Here is a 19,481-nt window from a genome sequence, read left to right on the forward strand (position 1 = left end):
AATTATGAGATTGTGAACTGTAATATATTGAAAAACACTTATGTGTGATTGATCTTTATATAAAAAAAAAAAAATTAGAATTATTCTTTACTCTTTTGCTGATGTTAAAAATTGCATCTTTAAATTGCATGGCTGTAACTAGAATTACACTTAAAGGCAAATAAAAAAATATCCACACTATCAACAGGGTAGAACTTTTAAGTAAAAAATTCCGTCACTAATTTTTACATTCATTCAATCTTACATGACTTACAATAATCACTCTTACAATATTTTTTGATTTTACTGCTCTAGTGTGATTTTTGATTATTTGAAAAGGTTCTCCCAATACTTAAAAGACACCAAATAATAATATGTTCCCCAAAATTTCGGTTGGCACATGAGAAAATTTTGCATAAAAGATTTGGTGATTTTGGCATGCACACTTAAAAAGGCTTCCCACCCCTGAAATAGGCACAAACATAGGAACATAGATAAGATATAGGTGTAGGTAAGGATTAAAAGTGAATAAATCTATTGATATTTTTCTTGAAGAGTTGGTAGTTGTGAAACACTTTATAAGAAAGGCTGTTCCAGAGGATAGAAGTTAACTGAATAAATGACGAAGAGAAAGTACAATGTGTTAGCAGTTGCACTGAAAAGGGATGTTGGGCAGCAGCTGTTGCCCTTGTTTTAACAAGCCAAAGAAAGTGGAAGAATGATGGCTGCTAGAGACCATGGAAGTACATGTAGAAGAGACACAAAAATGAAACTGTATGTCTGTGAGATAGAGACTAAAGTGAGTCTATGAGGGAGGGATCATGTATAAGCCAAATTGTTCTCCTCTTTACCTTAAGGTACTATAAGAGTGATGCCATCTGGATGGGAGAGATGTGGAAATACAGATGAGCAAAGGTTGCATCCAGTGGCCTTTGCAAGGGAGCAGAAGATACAACTTCCATGTGGACAGGAAGTGAGTTTTCTCCTATTGGCCTTTATGAATTTAGATTTACTGATAGCTGTTTTGCATTTATTGCATCCTTCAACTGAAAATAAAGCTGGGAGTTGTTGCAAGCTACCTGTGATAATTTGGGTCAGAACAGCAGGAAAAATAATCATGTCATGGAAAAAAAATAGTAGTAGCAGAGATCATCCACTGGGTACCTTTATAGTGTTAAAGGACATGAGAATGGTTGGAGGGAGGGTGTTATGTGTGAGAAGAAACTTGAACAAGATCGTGATCAAGCTAGAAAGAGAAGAGGTAACCTCTACAGCATATCTGGAAGGAGAACTGGTTAAAAAAAATGGATCAAGGGTACTGGGAGAGAAGAAAAGGTCATCAGGAATTTGGGTAGATTTACATTAGGTCAATGCTTACAGCAAAAACTTCTGCATCACACCCAGCTTAGTTAGTGGTGCTGGAAAAAGAAAGCCAGTTAGAGTTGCACACATTAAGGTCACCCAGGAAAATGAGCTATCTAGATAGTGGATTGCAGAAGGTCGAGCATCACAGACAAGAAGGAAGAGTTGGTCAGTGGTTTTTGAAATTTGGAGATTAGTAAATAGAGCAGATGAATGTTACAAAATATGGCACAGAAACCTTGAGCCAGAGAAGGTTCAAGTGGAGAATTCTAAATTAGGCATTCTCTAGCAGACAATGTCAGATCTCAAAAGCACAGGTGCTACACTTGGCAAAACAATGTCAAAAGTGGATCTAGTCTGGTCTGAATGACTAAGTGATAATAGATGTCATTTATGTTGGAAATTTTGCTGCAGTAAAGAGGACATGACAGTTCTTTTTTTTTTTTTTTTTTGGAAAGGTTTGGTTTGGCTTATTTGTTTAAAATTGATTTTTGAGGGAGATTTATTTTGATCACAGTGTCACTGTTTGTATGTTTCATTTTGGTTATTGGTTAGATAAAAGGATAAGTGGAACATGCAATGAGAGGACATAGATTCTTGGACATGACACTCATACAGAGAGGACAGTCTCTTTGCCATATTGTGGCCTTGACAGTGCCTCCACATACTACTATTCAGACCTCTCCAAGCACAAACTGACATAGTATGTTGTAGCAGAATCATACATCAGCTAGCTGGGAAGGTGCCTGACCCTTTAGTGACATGTTCATGCCCATGCACTACCTAGCAACCAGCCTGTAGAACTACTGTTTTTACTGATGTGCACTTGAAATGAAGGAGGTTAGGAGGATCTAAGTATGTTTGCCATGCACTTGAAGGACAGCACACACACTACATGCAGAAGAGTTAGGGGACAGAAACCAGAACTATCCACTCTTGAGGTCAAAATGACATTTACCACTTCAGACCTCTAATAGTAATGATTTAATAACATAATAGAAGTTAGTTAATCATTATTCCTGGAGGTTGCTTCTTCCTTTAAAAAAAAAAAAAATGAATGTGTAGATCTCATGAAAGTAGTTGACAATTATTATTATTATTATTATTATTATTATGGGCGACTCCAGGACAACTTCAAGGCATACCTTGCCTTGAACTCACTCAGCGTCATAGCACCCACAACAGACTCTGGCAGCTTATTCCACTCATTTACCACTCTAAAAGTAAAGAACTCAGCTCTAACACCCCCCTGCTAACCACCCTCTTGCTCAGCTTCCATAAGTGTCCCCTAGTTCTCTCACCACCAGTCCTGATCTCAAAAATATCTTCTGAATTAATCCTATAGAAACCCTTTAGCAATTTGAACGTCTCAGTCGTATCTCCCCTTTTCTGCTTATCAACTAATTTCTGCAACCCACAAATTTTCAACCCATTCTCATAAGGTTCATTCCATAGACCTGCTATCATCTTGGTCACTCACCTCTGGATCCTCTCTACCTCCTCCCCATCAAGAAGAAACCTAGATGACCAAATCTGGGCACAGTAGTCGAGATGAGGTCTTATCAAGGCTCGGTACAGAGGTACAATAACTTGCTTGTCTCTGCTCGTCAAGGTATTTTTCAACAACCAAGCGAGTTGATGAGCTGATTTAGCCACTTTTGCAATGCGCCCCCAAAAAACTTCATCTCCTAATCCACCAACACTCCCAAGTCCCTGGCCCCATCAATCTCCTGGAGTACAGTTCCACCAATGTGGTATACTGCTGCTAATCTTTTCACCCCAAAATGCATAACCTTACATTTTGTCACATTAAATTGACATCCATATTCCTTAGCCCAGAACTCCAATCTATCCAAGTCTTCCTGCAAGATTTTGACATCTTCTGCATTCACTATTGCCCTACCTAACTTTGCATCATCAGCGAACAAATGTACTGTTCCTCTTAGATTCTTCCCTATACCATTAATGAACAAATTAAACAGCAGTGATCCAAGAACAGAACCCTGTGAAACACCACTAGTCACAGGCCATCTTTTGGACTCTACTCCTGAATAAACTACTCTCCGATATCTCTCCATCAACCACCCACCTATCCATCTCACCAACCGCATATCCATTCCCACATGTTGTAGTTTACAGATTAGAATTCCATGTAGTATCCTGTCAAATGCCTTAGTCAGGTCCAGCAGTATCACTGTAAACCCATTATCCTTATCCAGTTCAGCTGTCACTGTGTTATAAAACTTGAGCAAGTTGCTGAGGCATGATCTACCTTTCACAAAGCCATGCTGTCCCCCATACAGTATCTCATTTTCATCAATCTATTTCTGTATTTTTCCCTTGACTACTTTCTCCAAGACCTTGACAGCGACTCCTGATATGCTGATCGGTCGGTAATTTGCAACAGTAGTCTTGGATCCTCCTTTATGCAGTGGAACTATTTTCTCCTCTTTCCACACCTTCGGGACTAAACCAGACCTGAGACTCAGATTAAACAACATGGTCAAGGGCACTGATAATTCTTTAGCTGCTTCACATAAGACCCGTGCCGGTATACCATCCAATCCCACAGATGTAATCACATTAAGGTTCTGTAATAGACGATTCACCTCCACTTCATTCATCATAATTCCCGTATAAACTAATGGTTCCTTCATTTTTTCAATGTCACCACCTGGATGATATACTCCTGCAAAGTGCTTGCTCAGTAATTCCACTATATCAACTGATTCCGTGACCTCCTTACCATCATCATTCCTTGAAATCATTCTGCCGTGTACAGTTTTTTTTTTTGCTTGCAGCATATTGAAAGAACTGTTTGGGGTTCTCTTTAGCTTGCATAGCTAGTTTCCTTTCATAATCCACTTTTGCTTTTTTTGCCACACTCGTTACCCTTCTGGCCTGCGCTTTATATCGTCCGTGTGCCTGCAGGTCACCTTTCTCTTTAAATTACCTCCACAGTTGTTTCTTTTTTTTGCAGCTCAAGCTTAATGGTGTTATTCATCCATTTAACCCCTACTTGTTTTACTATTTGGATCCTAGGTATACAATTAGCCATAACCTCCTGTAAATGCTCCTTGACCACTTCGCATGCTCTGTTGACATCCAGCCCTTGCAGTTTTACATGCCAATGCACTGATCCAAGAAGTCTCCTAAGCTTGCCATACTTGCCAGCATGGTAATTCCACATATACCCTGTCTTAATCAAAAATTCCACACCTTTAGCCAATCCTAGGTCAAGACCTTATGATCACTCTCACCAATAGGTGACAACATGGTTATATTCATTGCAGTCAAATTCTCAGATGCTATTACCAAGTCAAGCACTCTCAAACCCCTAGTATTTTCAATTACATGCTGTCTCGGATAGTTATCCCTTAATAATTGAATAAAATCCATTTCCTTCCTCACATGTATCCTCTCCTCCTCCTTCCAATCAATGTTACCATAGTTGAAATCCCCCATAATAATTACCCTCCTTCCACTCATTTCATCAATTTGTTTATGGATACTATCTCCACCATCTATTCCATCACCTGGTCTACAGCAGCACCCAACTATATATTTTGTTCTGCCCAGTCTCAATATCACACTAAATAGCCTCAAATGAACTCTTTTCACTATCCTGCAATACAACTTCAATTCTCCTTGGCTGCAGTTCATCCGCTATCATCAATAACACCCCCCCCCCCCATTTTATTCTCTCTGTCCCTCCTAAACACACTATAACCTACACATTCTATCCCACTAACTATATCATCTTCCGTCATGTTTCACTAATGCCAATAACCTGTTGCCAGAAAGAGCCAATCAAGGCCAAAGAGTCTTCCTTCTTGTTCCTAATACTCCTGGCATTAGTATACATGAAATGCTGAGGTCCCCTTTGTCCCATCCCTATCTTGATGCATTATTCTAACTATCCCATTCCAATTTCTTGTCCTTAGTACTGGCTCGGGTACATTATATACATTCTTACACTCAACTAATTGAATAAAATCCAATTAGTTGTTAGTTACAACTCTAACAAGAAAAAGAAATCAAACCCAACAGAGATAATTAAACTTTACCAACACAAAGGAACTTGTGAAACTGAAAGCAAATCAGAACTTTGTTTTTGCCATGGCTTGTTTCTGATAAAACCATCTTTCATTTCTCATGAAAGATTAGCATAACATGAAGATACGGACTATGAAAAACCATGCACAAAGTATAACAGACGTATTCCAAAAATTAAGATGACAGATGTTTCAAATCATAAAGATCATTTGTGGTAAACCAGTATATTTTGGAAAATATACTGAACATATGTTATTCCAGCAAATAAATATTTAAGCTATGATATATCTAACTATTTTACAAAACTTATCAATAGGTCAAAATTCATCAGTTTTGAGCTACTTACTAGGTCTACACTTGTATGCAATTTCTGCATATTTCATCTCAGAAGGACAAGGATCTTCACCAAAAAATGCAGGAGATGGTATTATGTGACAAGATTTTTGTTCTCGACAAGCAGATTCCACAGCCTGAAATGACAGTAATATACTAAATGTATAATAATAATTATTATTATTACTATTATTACATGGAGTCTGAAGGCTCATCATGGTGGCCCTAAACTATCCATACAATATCTATCTATCATACCTCTCCTTGAGTGCCCTGACAGACAAAGCACTCACAACTGACTCCAGCAACCCATTCCACTTATTCACCCTCCAAGAAAAGAATCTAGTCCTCACACCCATGCTAACCACATTCTTACTCAATTTGCACAGATGATCTATTGTTCTGCTCAACCTAGCCAATGCTGAAATATTCCCTCTACATCAATCCTATAAAAACCTTTAAGTAAATTAAATGTTTCTACCATATCTCCTCTTTTTATCAACCAACTTTTACAATCCATAAATCCTCAATCTATCCTCACAGGAAGCAATCCAAAGACCACTCATTATTTTGGTCACTTGCCTCTTGATCCTCCACTATGTCCTCATTCACAAGAAACCCAGGTGACCAGATCTGAGCACAGTAATCCAGATATGAATGCATCAAGGCCTTTTAAAGAAGTACAGATAATATCTGTACTTCTTAAGGTGTTCTTAAATACCCAAGTAATTCTATAAGCTACCTTGGCAACCAACATTATGCCCTATAAACTTCAAATCTGCATCTACTAACACCCTCAAATTCCCAGCTTCAGCAATTTCCTGGAGTAAATTTCCATTGATGTGCTAAACAGCTAATAATTTTTTGGGGATTTTATCCCAAAATGCATAACTTTACACTTTTTCACATTAAACTAACACCCATTAATTTTGCTCATATTGTCAGCCTATTTAAATCATCCTGCGAGCTCTCTGCATCACCTTGATTAACTATTACCCTACCCAATTTTGCATCATCATCATCATCAAACAACTGAATATTGCTAATCAAATTATTTTAGAATATCATTTATGTACAAATAACACAACAGTGATCTAAGTAATCCAAACCTGATGACAACAAGTGACATCAAACTGGACAGAATTGTCCAGTTTGGTGTCGCTACTTTCTCCTGAATTTTGCTCCTCCATATAGTACTTTTTGGTATCTGTAAATCAGCCACCTTCATATCCATCTCCATTTATTTGAATATGTGTAACAGAGTGCCACGGTATGGCATTGCAAAATCCAGCAGTATTATCATATATAATTAACTTGCATGATTGCGTTCACTGCAGCATGTGCAAAATGAGAGATTTTTGGAAGGAAAATGAAAGTGGGGAACGTTTTTGTCAAAAGTGTTTCATGAGTGAATGTCAAGTGTGGCAAGAGTGAGAGTGACAGCAGTGAGTTGAAAGACGAAATGTATGATAGATTGGCATAGTTAGTGTTGCAAGTGGTATGAGTATCTGTACAAATGACATGGTGGAAAATGAAGGGAGAGTGACCAGATAATAATGGAAAAGATAACACACTTATGTGGAGTTCTTCACAAAACATTGAGTAGTTGATGGTAAAACACAGAAGCAAAAGAAAGGGGAGAGAAAGCAGAACATAAAAGAGCAAAAGCATGAAAATAAGGATCAGATTTTGTATGGTGATTCATTAATATGAGGAGTCCTTGAGGATAATGTGACGAAATCGTGTTTTCCTGGAGCTAAGATAAAGGATGTAAGTGATGCTGTAAGAATGCAGAGAGTTAAAGTGAAAGAGATGTTGATTTTGGCTGGTACAAATGATTTAGCAGGTGACAAGTGTGGTATGCGAGAAGACATGAAGGAGTTTCTAGTGCATGCAAAAAAAAAGAAGAGTAAGAAAGCAAGAGTTGTGAGTCTGTTGCCATGGTAATGATAGAGGCCAGCAGAGACTGACGGCTATGATTTCAAATGAGCTAGTGTGCAGGAGGAATGGTGTGGAATTTGTGGCCTGAGTTTGATGGAAGGAAGGATTTATATAAGGTGGATGGTTGCATCTAAATGGATTTGGTTTTAGGAGTCCTGAGAAAGTTCGGAAGTACAAAGTCAGGGAAACTAGAATGTTTTGGGGGGGGGGGTGATGCAAGTGTACACTTGTTCAGGTAACCTAGAGGTTAGTAAGTGGGAGAGTGATCACATGATGTAAAATATAGCATCCCAGGTTAACTTCAGTGGGCTAAGTGCACAAGGCGTACTTTACACAAGATGTAAAGGAGGTTGTGGGATGATGGGGTATTGCAGTTCACATATACTAATGCCAGAAGTATTTGAAATAAGGTTGAGGAGTTTTTGGCATTGGTTAGCGCAACTTGGCCAAAAGTTATAGGCATTAGCGAGAAGTGGTTGACCGAGGATGATATGGTCATAGGGATAGAATGAAAAGGATATAGTTTCTTCAGAGAGGACAGAAGGAACAGGATGGGGGGGGGGGGACGGATTTGCTAATGATAGCAGAGGAATTAAAGCCAAAAAAAAGAGCAGAAGTACATCGGGGGGGACAGGAATTCAGAGAGCAGTTCATCTGAGGCTAGTTCAAGATAGAGGCCAACAGGACTAAATATGTAACTGGCTGCTGCTATAATCCAGGGGTATACTGGAAAATGTAGATGACCTATACTCGAAAATTAACATGATGAATACAGATCGAATAATTATTATGGAGGGGTACATGCGGTTCAAGAGCACTAGATCTGATCATAGAATTTTACACTAACCAATCTAGCTAAGCTGCCTCCACTTGGAGAAAGTGATTAGAGTCTTGACCTGGGAGATTGCCAGACATACAGAATTTTCTATTAATAGGGGATATACATGGAACTACAAAGCAGGTGATTGTGACAAGCTGAGGAGACAGCTTTCGGCAGAGCAATTGGCACAAGAATTTGTAGAGGGAGAGATGTTGCTGGTGCATGGGGAGGTGTTCAAGGGATGTTTGAAGAAAGCAGTATCTGTCAGAAGGATAGATCAGGTAGAAGTTAGATGGATGAATAGCTTCATTAAGCAGGAGTTGCACACAAAGAAAAGCTGTCGCTCAGTAATTCAACTATTTGGTTTAATTTTGTTACCTCCCCACCATCAGCACTTTTTAAAATCATCCTTCCATAACCATTCCTCCTTTTACTTGGCCTCATCAACTAGCTTTCCCTCATAATTAGCTTTGGTGGAGAGGGAACAAAATTAAACCAAATAGTTGAATTACTGAGCGGCAACATTTTTCAGGGGCGGCTATCTAGGTGGTGATATTGCAATGCCAGATGTGACAGTGACTGATAGGAGAATGAAGAAATGGAGGTGCTTAAAATATTGCAGAATGTGAATATATGAACACAGCCATGAGATTAGATGGCATATCGGTCACACATTATGATAATGTGCAAGGGAATTATCAGTTCCTCTGAACAAGCTGTTTAATTTAAGCCTCAGTAGTGGGAAGATTTCAATAGAGTGGAAAGAGATCAAAATAATCCCATTACATAAAGGAAGCTCAGACAGAAATAGCAAATGATAGGCCAATCAGCATCTTAACAGTGGTGGCTAAGGTACTGGATAAACTGGTGAAAGACAGAATTCAAGACTGGGTGGATAGGAATGTGATCTCGGTAAAGGGCAACATAGTTTTGCCTTAGTAATTTGCTTGCTTTTTATAATAAAGTGACAATGAAGTTGGATAAAGGAAATCACTACTCAATGATATTGCTAGACTTTGCAAAAGCATTTGACAAGATTCTACATAGAACTCTATTGCCTAAATTGGAGTAAATAGGGATGAATATCAATCTGGTGATTTGGATTAGAGGGTGGCTGATGGACAGATATCAAAGAGTGGTTTATGGAGGAGTTGAGTCCAGGGGAAGGCAAGTGACCCGTGGTGTACCACAAGGCTCAGTACTTGGTCCTCTGTTGTTTAATTTATATATTAATGATATAGGAAATGATTTGACAGGAAACATTCAGTTGTTTGCTGATGATGTTTAACTGGAAAGAGCAATGGTAAATGAAGGTAATGCAGAGATCCTGGAAGAAGACTTAAACAGACTTACGGGGAAAAGGTAATTGGCTAGCAGTTGATGTGGCCCAGTGTAAGGTGATACACTTTGGGAAGAGATCAGAAGCTGTCTACTACATTGATGGAACTGAACTGCAGGAAACTGATGAGGCCAAGGACTTGGGTATGATTATGAACAGGGAGTGGAAGTTCAGAGGGCATATTGCAAAGGTAACCAAAACAGCACATCAGATTATGTGGTTGATGAAGAACACACTAACAAGCAGAGAGGTTATAGTTCCCCTATGTAAGGCCACGTGTGGACTACTGTGCACAGATCTGGACTCCCAGATTCCGTGGTGATGAAGAAGATATGGAGAGTATCCAGGCACAAGTAACAACGATTGTCGCAGGTCTGTGGAATGCTCCCCTATGAGAGTAAATTGATGGTTTGTAGGCTTCGAAAATTAGCTGATAGAAAAAAAAAAGAGATGACATGATAGAGCTAAGTTATTAAAGGGGTTTTATAGGATTGACACTGAAGACTTTTTTTCAGTACATGGTAAGAAGGGAGAGAAAACAAGGAATCAAGAACATTGGAAGTTGTATACCAGTGTGGTTAGCAAGTGTGTTAGGACTAGGTTTTCTGATTGGAGAGTGTTGAATGGGTGGAATGGGTTGCCAGAGGTGGTTGTGGGTGCTTCATCAGTGAATGAAGGAGATGTATGATAGGTATTGTGTGAATGATGGCTGGTGTGCAAATAAATGGATTGCTTATGGTCTTCTGACTCCATGGATATACCTGTATAATAATAATCATAATTCGCTACTAGTCTTAAAACCTCCTTAATGTAAAGGAATCATTCTGTCCTTCTTCCACTCCCTTTGGTCTTTACCAAAACTGAGAATTTAAGTTAAACAGCCCAGTCAGAGGCATTGTTAATTCTTTTGAACGTTCTCATAAAACACAAGCTGATATCTCATCTAATCCCATGGCAGTATTTACATTGAGATTCTGCAAAATCCTAAGTACTTCTAATTCATCAACCTCTGTTCTCACATCAGTCCCTGTCACATCTGTCATAGCAATACATTACATGGCATCCCCAAGCAAAGTGGTCACTTAGTAACTCAACTATTTTGTCTGCTTCCATCATCTGTTTAGCATGTGCTGATGACAGTTTAACATCAGCACATGTTAAAGTTATCCTTCCATAATTTTTCTTACTCTCTTACTTGCTACATGGCAAAAGAACTCTTTCAGATTTTCTTTGGCCTGCCTGGCTATTTCTTCTTATAATCTTATTTTGCCTTTTTTACCATGCTATAACTTCTTTTGTCTGATCCTTGTACGGTTTGTGAGCTTGCTGTTCACCTTTCTCTTTATATACTGTCCACAACATTTTATTTTTTTGTAGCTCTTGTTTAATAATACTACTCATCCATCTAACTCCTACTTGATTTATCCTCCCGAGTTTGGATATATAGTCTAATATTGCTTCCTTCACATACCCTTTGACTATCACCCAAACACTGCTAACATCAGTCCCTTGGAAAAGTTTTATGCCATGGCACTGCTTCAAGCTGTCTCCTAAGGCTGTCAAAACTACCTACCATATAGTTCTGCATATCACCATTATTTATTCATGTACAAATAGGGAAACATACAGAATATTCATATAACGACTCACAGAAATAAAATTAAGTAAATGAAAGTGTGCAAAGTTACTCTGTTTTGTGCCAAATGGTTCCAATTACCTCATCTAACTGAATACTCCATGTTTCACAATCTCCTATGTCAAGATTGCATGATCACTCTCCCCAATCAGAAGCATTGTGACCACCACATTGGTTACGAACAGATCCTCTGATCTTATGATCCAATCCATTTTCTTCCTGACACGTGATCCTCCATCTAATCTATTTCCATAGTTGAAATCCCTCATAATAATTACTCAACATGCACCATTGTGCTAATTTGCTTATACATGTCTGCCATGTGATCCTTCCTCCCTCCAACCTATATCTCTGTAGTTCCCCATTATAATTACTCAACCTGCACTCATTGTGCTAATTTGTCAAGAAATGCCTTCCATACCATCCCTAGCACTCCCTACTATAGTAGCAACCAAATGTATATTTTGTCCTATTGATTCAATCACACAAGACTGGCTCAAATGAAATGTGATTCAGCATATGTCTCTTACTCTTTTTTTTTTCTTTTTTTTTTCTGCTGCAATTTATCTGCAGCCAAAAATGGGTGCCCATCTCCACGTTCTATTTTCTCTATCGTCCCTGAAAATACTCTAAACCCTTCACATTCTATCATCGTAACTACATCATTTTTAACTAAGACTTTTAGCAAGGCATCAGTGACCAATGCCAAAAACTCTTCTCTCTTATTCCTGATACTTCTAGCATCAGGCTACTTTTACATTCTATAATGACTACAACAATAAATATTGTTGTTTGTGAGACTAGATTCCACATTTTTTTGGGTCATTTTCACACTCAACTCATGGTGCCTTAATCATGCTAATTGATTTAGTTTTCCTGGCTTTGCAATTCCATACTCTTAGTGAACAAAGCTCTCTAGACAACTAACTCTGAATTCATTTAAGAGCAGTGCAGTGAACAGTGAGGGTTACAATCTATAAATCCATTAATATATTTTATTAGTCCCTGCAGGGATTTGGCAGAGCTCCTTTAGCACTACTTTTTGAAAACATGGGGTAGGCTAGTTTCCATCCTTCAAGCTTTCACTGATAGAGAGCCAAAGTTATCACTGAATCAAAGCTGTTCATGCAAGGTTAAATCCTGCTCACCTGTGCCAAAAATTGACTAACTCGGGAACCAGTCAGAAAAGGCTTGGAAAACAGTTCCTCTAGTCAGCAACTAGAATTAAACCTATGGCAGTCTTTCTTGGATAGACCACTATGGATTCAAGCACCATTTGCAGTTGGTGACACAGGCACTTGGCACTGTGAATAAATAAAATAAGACTAGAACAAATATCACAGTGGAAACTGCTGAAAAAAAATAAAAGAAAGAAGCACATGTGGGTATGCAGAAAATGTGATATGCTGATGGATCATGAGGGGTGTTTAAATCAGAATAGAGAATATGGATCATAAGTGAAACAGATGGCAAGGAAGATTGTAAAAATGCTAAGAAAGCATGTGAAACTGATGGCAAAGAAAATAGTGTAACTGATCATAAGAAAGTGTTTGAGAATGATGGGGAAAAACACAATGCAAGTAATGGTAAGATGATGAGCAGAGCTGACAGCAAAAATGCATGTGCAACTGACAGTAAAATAGTGAGAGAGAATGACTGCTAAAAAAATGATATAAGATTTGAAAGCCAAGTTGGTGAAGATGAAGCAAGAGATACACATTGAAATTTTTTTACTTTGTTATACTATAAATTAAAGATACCAAGAAAAAATATATTATTGCCTTTATTCCTAATCCAAGTATAAGACAACAAAGTTTGTGAGTGAAGTATATTCATGACTGGGCTACTTGTATATAGAGGCTAATGATTTCATATTGATTGATGTAGTATCCCATAATGCAAAGCACACATCCTTTCAGTTGTATATAAAGCCATGCATTATATGAAAAGGGACACTACTCCCACCAGTATCAGCCTTTATTGAGGTGGGAACTGACATGAATAGAGATAAGGATAAGATAATTTTTGTGAAACAGAAAAGGTTAAAAATGATGAAGTCCTGTTGATGATAGTAATGTGGAGTATAGTGACCATGAAATGTATAAGCAAATAGGAAAAAGGTGATTATAATGGATATTTTAATTATGGGAATATAGATTGGGATGACGAGATAGCATTTGGAAGTAAAGAAAATGAATTCCTTGAGTTTTTGAGAGACAGCTACCTCAGGCAGTATGCAACAGAGGGTACATGAGGATCAAAGGTCTTAGATTATCATTTCATTAGAGGATGTCATTATAAATCAGGTGTCAAATCTTCCAGTTGGCAAGAGTGACCATGAAGTGATTACCTGGGTGGTTGTCAGCCTTGTGAGGAAAGGATTATATGTGGAACTACAAGGCTGGTGATTATGAAAAGCTCAGGACCAAGTTTGCAGTTGTAGCATGGAATAAGAAGTTGAGTGGAAAGGCGATTAATGCTGCTTGTGTGCTATTCAAAAACTATCTAGTAAAAGCAATCGCTAAATGTATTCTGAGGGTCAGAAGGTTAAATAAGGTAGGTGTGATATGGATGAATGCAAAGATTAAGTATGCAATACAGAGGAAGAAGGCATTATTGAGACAACATAGGACTAGTGGTAATAACCAGTCTATGAGGATACAAAGAACAGGCAAGAAGAGCAACTTGATTGATAAAAGTAGCCAAGGAGCAGTATGAGCAGCATTTAGCAATGAAGACAAAAAAAGTACTGAGTTCTTTCGATATGTAGATAGCAAAACAAAATCAAAAAAAAAAAAAAATCATAGAAGGATGAGAGTAACTGAAGAAAATAGTAAAAGGATAACTGCTATAAAGGATACATAGTTGAATTACTAAATGAGCAACATAAAGTTATTCACCTGATGAATGCAATATCATGCAGAGTCTGAGAGCAGTGAAAGAGGAGAAGAAGAAATTGACTGTGAGTGAACAAAAGGTATATGGGGAACTCAGCAAACTTGATGCCAATATGGCTGTAGAGCTTGATGATATATCACCATGTGTTTTGAGGGAATGCGCCAGAAAGTTGACATCTGCCTTGTTTCATATAAATCTTATACTGGGTCAAGTTCCAAAGGAGTGGAAGAAAGGCAAGATTGTACCACTTCATGGGAGAGGTGACAGAACTCAAGCTTCAAATTATAGGTCAATCTGTGTCACGTGTTGTGATTAAAGTGTTGGAGAGGTTAGTAAGAACCAGAATACAGAAATGGGTTGATAACAGTGATGTTCTCTTTGATGGACATCACGAATTTGCTAAAGGAAGATCATGTTTTAGTAATCTGCTTACTTATTACAATAAAGTGAAAGGTGCACTGGAAAAGGGAGACTATACCTGGAAATCTATACTATGCTTAGATTTCACAAAGGTGTTTGATAGACTGCCACATGATAAGCTGATAGTTAAATTAAAAACGATGGAGTTGGGTATTAGATTAGTGTATTGGATTAAAAACTGGCTATCTGATAGGTATCAACAAGTTGTGTATGGAGGAGTAATATCTCAGGAGAGGAAAGTCACTAGTGGTGTGCCTCTAGAGTATGTTTTAGGGTCAGTGCTGTTTAGCCTGTATGTTATAATGATATTGGGGGAAGGTTTGAATGGGGATATTCAGTTGTAAACAACTGATGATATAAGGTTAGGAAGAACCATGAGGAGTAGAGCATATGTTATGGCTTTACATGAGGACTTGAATAGACTGAATGAATGGGCACAGGGGGTGGGGGATGCCAGTTCAACATTGCAAAGTGTAAGGTTTTAAAATTTGAAAACAAAGATGGGAGGGAAGAGTTTACACGGTAGGGATATATTGTTAGAGCTAAAGGAAATAAGAGGTCTTAGGGTGATGGTGGATAAGCAATATACATGGGAATATAGATTGGGATGACGAGATATATTCCCAATAATTATGGTATATTATGGTAAAAGATATATTCCCATACCATGCCTTAAATACATGTGTATTTAAGGCATGGTATGATGAGCTGTGTGTATAACAGAGGGGCCCTCCCATGATCAGTCTTTGACTCCATGAGGTCTGAAGATAATGATAATATAATATTTTATCACATATTTTTATTAAGATATTTCAATACTTAGATGTTTAAAATGGCACCAAAAAAGGGAAAGAAATGTAATGTTAAAAAAAGCATCACAGGCAAAAACAGGAAAGTTATTGGAGGAGGTTAATGAAAATGAATTAACCTCTAAAATAGCGAAGTTGAAGCAGATCATCAGAGAAACAATGCAGGAATTGCAAAAAGATTAGAGACGTTTAAATGCACATAGGGAAAAAAAGAAAAATAAACAGGAAAATAAGAAACAACAAAGCAAATAAACAGGTAAGTCAGGAAATTATGGAAATCAGGTAAGCGACGTTGTTAGTAAAAAAATATAATGCAAGAAATTCAAAAACAGAAAAGAAAAGTAAATGAAATCACAGCTGTAGTAGGTACAAACAACTTAACTGGCGATAAGTTCAGCATGAGAGAGGATATGAAAGGGTTGTTGGAAGAGGTGAGAGTGAAGAGCGAGAAAGTAAAAATCATCAGTATTTTACCTCACTATGATAAAAATGAATTAAGAAGGAGGGCTATGACGGCAAATGATTCGATGTGTAGGCTGTGTAGAAGGAGTGGATGCGAGTATTTGGATGTGTAGAGTGAGTTTGAGGGAAGACTGGATTTGTATAAGAGGGACAGCCTATACCTGAATGAATTTGGTATCAGGAATCTAGAAAAACTAATAACTGGTATGAGACCTAACACAGAGAGTCAGGGAAACTAAATATAAAGGGAGGAATAGTATGAATGTGAGTGTAAGAGCGATAATGTTATATAACTATGTTAATGCTAGTGGAAAGGCTTAGACGTTGGTTATGCATTATTACTAAATAGTTTAGGGAAATAACAACGTAGACTAGGATATACATTAAAATAACTTTTTAATACAAATCCAATATTTCGGCAGGATATTTTCAACAGGAACTTGTGAGCGAGACACGTGCATGCAGGCACAGCAAACAGTAAATGAGGATGAAGCAGGAAGCTATACTTTCTCCTAAAGTCCTACTGGTGCCCCCTAGCAGGCAATGTTGGTATTCTTGGGCGATTGGGCTGAGGTCTTCTGATGTAGGTTTCCCAAATTTGAGGCAGTCTCATGCAGCCAAATTTGTTGAGGTTTGGATTGTTTCTTAGGGCTGAGGCTGATTCCATGAAAAGCCTTTCGTACTTGTATTTACTATGGTGAACAATTGTGGCTTTCTTCCACCGTATTCTATGGCGGGTATCCAGAGCATGGTCTGCAAGACCAGAGTGGCTGTATTGGTGGAACCAGATATAGTCCTTGTGTTCTGTAATTCTGATATTGGCTGTCCTACCTGTTTGGCCAAAGTAGGACAGCTTACAGCTGCAAGGGACAGCTTACGGCAGTAAGGGACCTGGTATACTGTAAGTATACCAGGTTCCTTGCAGCTGTAAGCTGTCCTTAACATAGTCATTAATTTGCATCATTAACATAGTAATAACTATGTTAATGATGCAAATGGGCTTTGTCATGGAAATGTTGACAAGGAGAGAACGATTTCGGGTTTGTGTTCATCCAGTTCGGACCCATCAAATGTGTACAAAGATGTCTACATGTGTAAGGCATTAGAGAATAGAGATCTGCAAGTTGCCCAACTGTGTCAGGCAGACTGCAGACAAGACAATACAAAAGAACAAACAGGTAGATTATTATGTCTGTACACAAATGCTAGGAGTATCAGAAACAAAGAGATAGAATTTGTTGCCTTAGTCAATATGCTGAGACCTCAGATTGTATGTATTAGTGAGATCTGACTATCAGACCTACTAACTGGTGTAGAGTGTCAATGGTTCAGTATTTTTAGGAAGGATAGGGAGGATAGGAGAGGGGGGGGTGCTGCTAATGATATCAGATGACTTGAATCCAGTTAGAGTTGAGACTATGATTGTGGTACTACTGTTAACAGTATTTCATGTGGCAATGAGTTTGAAGACATCTGGTGTGAGGTGGAATCTAACAAGATCAATTACATAGTGGGGTGTTTTTACAGACCTGGTGGATCAGTTGCTAGTGATGAAGAAATGCATCACCAAATAGAAAAGATCTGAGCCCGAAAAGAATAATCATAAGGGAAGACTTTAATTATCTAAATATTGATTGGGTAGCAGTAGAATCTCATGAGAAGAATGAAAATACATTTATTGAACTGTTGTGGGACAACTTCTTCAAGCAGCATGTGAGAGAAGGAACTTGAGGGCAAAGAGTGTTAGATTTGATTATAGTGTCAGAGGGCATTTCAATAAGGCTGGAGACAGTGATCATGCGGTACTCACTTGGGAAGTGACTAAGTTTATGAATGTTCCATTCAGAAAAGGTCACATGCTGAACTACAAAGCAGGAAATTATGACCAACTGAGGAGTATACTGAGTTCAGTGGAATGGGATCGGTTGCTGGATGGAAAGAATATCGAAAGTACATGTGAAGCATGTAAACAATACTTAAATGATGCGATATCAGAATGTGTCCTGAGAGTTCAAAGAATAAATAGAAAAGGACTCAAATGGATGTGTAATCTTATTAAGCAAGAGCTTCGTAAGAAAAGGACGATGTGGAAGAAATACTGTTTGCATAAGGATGACATCCGTTATGAACGTTATAAGCAGCAGGCTAGAATAGTCACAAGTGTTGTACAGAAAACAAAGTCTGAGTAAGAAAAGAAACTGACTCTGTGTGCTAAAAACAACCCACAAGAATTCTATCGATATGCTGGAAGTAAAAGAAAGAATGAATATGAAAGAATAACTCCTCTTAATCCAGATGGCATGAGAGTTACAGATACAGAAGAGGTTGTTCAGTTAATGAGCCATTTTGTTAAATGCCATCAACTAGTGAATGCAACATTGAGCTCACTGTTACCTCTTCACTATATGAAGAAACGCAGGTGTGTGAGGCTGAGGTATTAGAGCTGATGCACAAATTGAATAAGAATTCAGCAATAGGAACTGATGCAATATCAGCACGTGTGTTAAAAGAGTGTTCAGCTGAACTGGCCATTCCTTTGACCAGGCTGTTTAATATGAGTCTCAGAACAGGGAAGATTCCACAGGAATAGAAGGAATGTATGGTAATTCCATTACATCCAATTATCGACCAATTAGTATCTTAAGAGTGGTGTTGAAGATTTTGGAAAAATTGGTTAGGGCTCGCATTCAGAAATGGGTTGACAGTAAATCTCTACTTTGCAATGAACAACAGGGTTTACTTAGGGAAGGAGCTTGCTCATATCTAAAACAATGTTACCATTGAACTAGACAAGGGGAATGGATACAACATGATACTTTTGGATTTTGCTAGGCTTTTGACAGAATACAGCATGGTAGACTGTTGCATAAATTGGAGAAAATGGGTTTGGGTTATACAATATTAGCATGGAAAAAAATGGCTGACTGACAGATATCGAAAAGTGTTATATGGGGGATCTGAGTCTGCAAGGTTTAAGGTAACAGGTGGTGTACCACAAGGATCAGTGCTTGGTCCACTATTATTCAATCTGTACAGAATGATTTCAATAGGCTGGAATTGTGGGCATGGGAAAATGGGTGTCAGTTCAATATCAATAAATGTAAAGTCATTCACTTCGGCATGATTAAATATCCAATGTCATTTCTTCTAGTCTAATCCCACCAATATGATACGATCTTGGAGTGTAAGTAGATAGGAAGTTTAAGTTCAGGGGCCATGTGGTAAAGATTGCAAGGTTGGAGAGAGTACAAAGGAGAGTGTTAAAAATGATATCAGGATTGTGGAATACTGATTATGAAGACAGATTGAGAATTTGTAGACTGCAGACACTAGCAAACAGGAGAAAGAGGGATGATATGATTCAGACTTACAAACTTCTGAAAGGATCATACAGGATTTCAATTGATGGAATTTTTCAATTTGTGA

General features: G+C 38.1%; 1 protein-coding gene across 1 annotated transcript in view; it reads right to left on the reverse strand.

Annotated features, from left to right (window-relative positions):
- Positions 1-19,481, reverse strand: part of LOC150099414 (uncharacterized) — a 215,796-nt gene that overhangs the window by 111,714 nt on the left and 84,601 nt on the right. Inside the window, exon 3 of the mRNA XM_090404343.1 lies at positions 5,744-5,867. Within this exon, the coding sequence (XP_090260469.1) occupies positions 5,744-5,867 (124 nt within the window). The remainder of the gene's footprint in view (positions 1-5,743; positions 5,868-19,481) is intronic.

Source organism: Typopeltis vanoorti, chromosome 14 (genome assembly GCF_054136105.1).
Source record: "Typopeltis vanoorti isolate ZY-2024b chromosome 14, IOZ_Tvanoo_1.0, whole genome shotgun sequence".
In the NCBI taxonomy this organism is placed as follows: Eukaryota; Metazoa; Arthropoda; class Arachnida; order Uropygi; family Thelyphonidae; genus Typopeltis; species Typopeltis vanoorti.